General features: G+C 44.6%; 1 protein-coding gene across 1 annotated transcript; it reads right to left on the reverse strand.

Moving 5' to 3' along the window:
• Positions 1-875: 875 nt before the first annotated feature.
• On the reverse strand, positions 876-6,386 carry LOC128731362 (serine/threonine-protein kinase par-1). The gene is made up of 9 exons (XM_053824477.1): positions 6,166-6,386; positions 5,868-6,086; positions 5,610-5,785; positions 5,386-5,527; positions 5,075-5,284; positions 4,859-4,996; positions 3,557-3,680; positions 1,574-3,478; positions 876-1,343 (listed from the first exon to the last, which is right to left on the reverse strand). Exons 1-9 carry the CDS (start codon positions 6,384-6,386, stop codon positions 876-878), a joined length of 3,603 nt encoding a protein of 1,200 aa, XP_053680452.1.
• Positions 6,387-6,787: the final 401 nt, after the last annotated feature.

The following is a 6,787-nucleotide window of genomic DNA, read 5'->3' on the forward strand; positions in this document are numbered from 1 at the left end:
TCCTCTTCCATCGGGCTTTTTTTTGCTACGTATCTTAAGAAACATATCCCGCAGTCATGTACCACCACACCATGAATATTACATCTAATCCACAAGCGATTCGAAGCTCCGGTTAAGCCGGTGCATCTCACGAGCGCCAATAATCCCATCCTTACTGCATAACGTGCTTCATCAATGCGACTTTTTATTCACTAAACAGTTACACTCGGCTTTGGTTAGTTTGTGAGTGTGCTCGCTGTTAGTAAGACATAAAGTAGCTCAGTCCTACTAAACTTCACAATATTGCCACGGCAATAGAAGCTGACATGACTTCAATGACATTGCAATATAATCATAACCTAACAAACAATTGTTCTACTTTACAACTTAAACATAATTAATACTTTTTCTGTGACAACAGATTCGATTTTCGTTTCACTACGTTTCGACACAAATGGATGTTTCCCCCATCGTCAGGACCCTGGGCGTTGCTTTTTAAAGTCTACCAAATCTTACTGATTATAAAATAACTTACTCAATGCTACTTCACATCCCGTAGAAGATATATTGCACTGCGTTGTTCCTTTCGTTTTGCTAATTTTTTGTTGCCATTTTTCCAACCGTAGATGGTCTTTTTTGGTTATAGATTGATTTATCCGACCAAGACAGATTCCGACAAGACAGAATGAGAGAACTATGAAACAGCAGAGCTGCGTTGTTTGATCCACGGATATGTCGCGCTTGATACGGTTCGAGCTGAATTGGCTTCACTCTTTCGTGACATAATTCTCTTTGGCATAGTAGCTGTGTCGACGTTTCGTGGAGAATTTAGAAATCGGCGTTCATTCGAACGACTGCCATTAGGCAAGTTCCGTTTAAATCAAAACGTTGTCTGATTATGCCGTTTTAATGGGAACCGGTGGCGTAACGGAGGTAGCACCGAGCACCTTAGCCGAATGGTCAATCATGCCAGACCGACCGTTCGACACCAGCTCGATTGGTGAAGGACCTCGTACGAGCCCCTCCGTTGACGGAGCGTTGCCAGCTGAAAGCGACGCTAGGAACCCGCTACTACTGTGATGATGGTGATGCTGGGCACCTCCGTTGTTGTGATTGATATCACCGTCACTTCCGAGGTGCCGCGATCCGGCATCTCCGCTGCCACCAAGGCAATTTTTGATGATGCGATTCTTTTCACTAAATATCGTCGAATGGCGACCGGTGGTGTTGGAGTGCGATCCTGCACCGCTACCATTCGGGTTTACGTTTACCTTGTCACGCACAATTGATCCGCACGATTGCGCCTTATAGAGCCGGCCTCGCTGGAACAGACCAGACAGTGGAACGTAAATTTTTTTATGCACCTATAATGAAATTAAACATGGAAATGTTAGTCACATAATTAAACTTAATTAATTTTTAATTGCCAATCCAATATCGTTTGAATGTCCATTTTGGATTTCTAACAAATCTGCTAGATATTTCAGGCACTTCATATTCAATATTATATGCCAATAACAGTACAATCGTTAGACACGGAATTGAGCAAGACTCTAATTAGTTAATAAAATGTTTTCATCTCCTGCGTGCTTACCTGAAAATAACGCCCGAGAATTTTAATTTTCTTCGTGTTAGCACTTTTACCACCTTCCACTGATGCATTGTTGAGTGCCTTGGCTAGTTCAACCACAATCTCAATGTCATCTCCAGAACCGTTCGATGGTGGATCGGCGAATGTGTTAGTCGAGCTAGCAGATACTGACGCGGCCGAAGCCACGGGTTGCTTCTTGAACGTATGGAATATCCTCGCACTCAGCCCTTTCGGTTTGGTAGAACCGTGATGATGTTGCCGGGAAGATGCTGTCTTCGAAACAGACGTTTTCGTACCACTGCTCGACAGATTGGTAGCTTCCTCTGTACCAACGTTCGTCTCGATTCCTTCTTCTGGCGCTGGATCCGGTGACGAATTATCACATGTGTCTTCCGACTTACTCGTGCATGTTGCATCGTTTGTCGGCGGTTGCGTTGATTTAGCATTGGGACTATTGGACGTAATCATTGCTACTGCCGGGGTAGCAACAACCGTACTGTTTGCTAGCTGTTGCGTAGCCGAGTGTCCAGCGCTCACCTCCGACTCCTGGACTTCTGTAATACGATTCAGCGATTGACTTTCGCGTAACCGCGTTTCAACAGGTCTCCTTCGACCGCGATGCCGCCTGAAATCGACCTGTTGTGACGTTTTCTGCCTGTTATTGGACCCATGTTTATCATCCCCCGAGGAAGGCTGAGCACCTGAACCGCCTCCAGAGCCGCCACCACCACCAGTTCCTCCGTTACTCGTGCCGCCATTAGTAGTAGTCGAAATTCCCTTAATCTGTGCCTTTCCTGCACCACCGGCTGCCGCATTGCTTCCCTGATCCTGCGAATCACTTGAATCATCGTGTGAGTCTCGTCGTTGCGAAAGTGGCTTAATGGTGGCGTCCACAATTTTATGTGCACGTTTTTTCCGATTCTCGGAATCATCATCCGATGCGTCCGAGCTACTGCAAGACGCAGTGCGGGACTTGTTAAATTTACTACGCCGGTGCACATTATGTCCCGTAGATGCTGACGTCGCAGCACCAGCTCCGGTTCCGGTTCCATTTCCTGTCGGTTGGCTCTGCTGCCGGGCCGCCACAAACTGGCTGCGGATGACGGGTCGCGGAGTCGTACTGGTACTGTCCGAACTACCCACGTCAGTACCTTCTTCGAAGATTTCATTCAAGCAGTTCGTCGTCGAGGTGAGAATCGCGTTAGATCTCGTTGGTGAGGGCATCGTCTTGTACTTTGGTATCGTCGATGCCGTGACAATGTTTAGCGTCGGAATCGGGATCGTTATGGTGGAACTATCCGTGATTATCTTTGTCGTCACTAGTTCTCCGCCCCCGCCGCTACCAATGCCCCGCATGCACTGGTCAAAGGACCCCGAACGGGCACCGACACCGTCCGTAATTTTCACTAACGTCGGCTTCAGTATAGAGGATTTCTTTGAATCAATGCTTCCGCCAACGTTTCGCTTCAGTTCCGGCATCGGTTTGCGATGCAGCCCACCTCCAGCGATTCCTAATCGATCCTTCGTGTTGCTGTTTTCGCTGGTAATTAACGTTACGTTTCCTATTCCACCGAGCAGCGGCGACATTTGTACATTTTGCGTTACCGGCGAACGATGATTGCCGTCCGCTTCGTCTTTCGCGCAGACTCGCGGTCCTTTCTGTTGCTTTTCGTCGGTGCCATTACGGCTCTGTTGTTGATTTAACTCCGTTTGCTGATACTTTTTCGCTTCCAGCTTCAAGCGCTCGGATTCTGCTAATCGATCTTGCACCGTCACGTTGATGCGACCTTCGGAACGTGATCCTCGCCGATTCAGTGGTGTAGACAATTCCTCGTGACCAGCACAGTGAACGTCGTCCTCATCGTCTTCCTCTTCTTGCACGATACTACACTTACGGCTTCGACCAGACTGAAATAGAAAAAAAAATATCTTTAGCACTAAAAGAACAATCCAATCTCTAATCGTCGTTGCTCAACAATTCATTACCTGTCCGGTTTCAGTGCCAGGGGTTCGAGGGACACTCAAATGCATGCCCAGTCGAGTCGACAAAAGCCCACCTTGTGAGTCTTCATCATCATCTGTTTCATTTTTCTTAAAATTTTGTAGCAGCCTGCAAAACATACGACATCGGTACATAATAAACATTGATCAGATTCGTCCGTATGTACGCTTTAAATTATTATCCAAAAAAAAAAATAAACTATTGAAAAATATACGCAAGTCCTTTCGTACAACAACACATGTACTTGCTCTTTTATTGATACGTGCTTTCATCATAAAGCCATGCAAAGAGTAAAAGACCACACACCAGCTGTCTCATTTTTCCCAATCCATAGCCCATCAAACAGGAAGTGGTAGCATTGCGCCAAGAAGAGAACAACGAGTACACGTTAATTACACTAAAATAGTCCCTTGCTTGGAAATTGTCATTTGGAAACAAGTACTAACTACAAGCCTACACCCTTGCACCTACAAGAGCACGATTCGGTTATACATGCTCGCTTTACAATTGCATGCCCAACACTGACAGATTCCTGAAAGAATAGTGTTAGAAAGTTTAAAGAAAACACCGAGTTAATGTTTCATTCTGAGCGCAGCATCCAGCCGTTAGTGAACGTCGATGTGTAAACAGGACAGCATTATGTGAAATGTAATGATCGATCGGCTCACATACATTTACGTTTCATGAGAACATGAACAAATGTTCAAGCACCAATAGGCAACTCTTTACCATACGAGTAACTCTTATTTTAGCCCTTTTGAAAAACTCATAATGGTGCCGAAATGGTCATTTGTTATCTTTAACGAGTACTACCTACATTACATGACAGATTTACGGGTTACAGCACAGTTATAGCGCGGTTATGATTGACCCAATATGGTTGATACAATTCATTTTAAGTTTAAAAACAAAAAAAACTTAAACCACACGTACAATTACAGGCAAAAACTGGAAAAAAATCAAAAACACACAAAAGTTGTAACTTAAACAAGAAAACCAACCCAACACGAACAAACAACAGCAAATAATGCATGACAAAAGTTAATAACAAATAACGTGTACTAAAAAAAATGAAACATTGGTCATTACATTATAGCTGAATGTACTGATCGAAAACAGAAAATTGAAAAGGAAAAAAGATACAAAAAACTTACATCAAAATACACAAGCACAAATTAATAGATGTACACACTCCCACCATACATACGTACGAAAATAGAATGAAACTAATGATAAAACAACGTAAATCTAAACAGACACACGTATGAGCACATCGAAAAACTTACCTTGCTGAATTCGACACCGGCAACGTAAGCTCCGGTTTCCGTTTCTGCGCTTCTTCCTGTCGATGGGCGCGTAATTTGCGCTCCGCCAGCAAGAAGTACGTCGCCGTTATGTGATTGTACTCGTTACGATCTAAAGCCCTATTTCGAGGATTGCAATGATATGTATCGCATTCAGAACGATGCACTATGAGACACTTTCAGTCATCTCGTACTTACTCTAATATTTCCTCTTTGGTTGCTATTTTACCATTAATCATCTTTTGAATGATCAACGAATGATCCTCTTCACTGACCTGCTCCCGGCTAACCAGGGGAACGTTTTCTGGCGTTTCTTCGCAGCTACCCTCCATCAGCCATTCGTTCTGGGCAATCTGCTGTAACGTTGCTCGCTTTTCTGGTTCCCGAACGAGCATTTCGCTGATGAGACTGGCAACGAGATGCAATGTAGAGTGTCACATAAAATTACACATTGTTCAGAGTTGGCAGAATTTTTGCTGATAGGAATGTTTGCATTAGAATCCACTTACTTCCGACACCCGTCCGACACGTGAGCGGGCATAGTGTACTTGCAGTCCATGATCATAGTAAGCGTCTCAGAATCATTAGCCTCTTGGAAAGGAGGCTGACCGCATACCAGCATGAACAGTATCACACCCAGTGACCACACATCTAAGAAATAAAGAGCCAATTAACCAGAGTTTCGCAAAATCGTCAAAAAATAGCATGAAAAGGATCATCCAGGAACACTTACCTACTGCAGGTGCATCGTACGAATCACCAAGTAGAATTTCCGGGGCAGAATATGCCAGACTACCGCAGGACGTCTCCAGCTTCTGACCCGGACAGAACTTGTTGCTAAATCCAAAGTCGGTGAGTTTCACGACGCCCAACTTTTCAAAGAACACCACATTTTCTGGTTTTAGATCTCTGCCGGCGTAAGGGAATAGACAACAAAAAACACACGCAATAAAAAGCATCCTTTACGGGACACATAGGCCATTACACGAACCTGTGGACCACGTGCAGTTGATGACAGTAGGATATGGCTCGCACAATTTGTCGAAAGTACTCTCGGGCTACATTTTCGGACAGCCCTTTCTCATGCCGCATAATATAATCGTATAGATCCCCTCCGTCGCCAAGCTCGAGTATGAGGTAAAGCTTAGTCTGTGTGTCAATAACCTCGTACAATCGAACTACGTTCGGGTGTTGGACCAATTTCATGCATCTGCAACGGATGTTTGGGGGGAAGATGAGTTAAAGATAGTTGAAGATCGCTTCGTTTCATCCGTAATACAAGAACCTACCTTACTTCCTGGAATAGGTGCGCCCGTGAGATGTCGTCTAGTTTCGTCTTTTCGATTACCTTCACTGCGACCTTCTCGCCGGTGAACACGTGGCGGGCAAGCTTCACCACGGCGAAATGTCCTGATCCAAGCGTTTCCTCCAGATCGTATAGACCGGCGATCTTGCCATCGTACACGCCTGCTCTGCTGGCCGCCGAAAGTCCTCCAAACGTTCTGTGCATGGTGAAGCTGCGGCTGATCTTGGAATACGATGAACTTCCGCCTTCTTCACTATGACAAACGACACAGAGACGAACGATCTCGAATGACTTTCGTAAGCTCCAGGAGCTCCTCGTCGATCGAACCTTATTTTATGCTTGTAAAGCCATCTAGCGATGCGATGTGTTATTTTCTGTAGAATAAAAGCAGATTAATGTATTATTATTAAATCGATAGGATATATACTTAGATAACATTCTGCTTGAGGTCAGCCAACCGAAAAGGTTATTTCTAACTATGTTACGCTAATAAGGAAAATAACTTTCTTTTCCAGGTACTGTTTCAAACATACGGATCATACTAAGAAATTCAGGGCCAGTCTGAGAGCAGAAATCAAGGTACCATATTTTGCTATTTCCAAACG

The sequence above is a fragment of the Anopheles nili genome, chromosome 2, assembly GCF_943737925.1.
Source record: "Anopheles nili chromosome 2, idAnoNiliSN_F5_01, whole genome shotgun sequence".
NCBI lineage: Eukaryota > Metazoa > Arthropoda > Insecta > Diptera > Culicidae > Anopheles > Anopheles nili.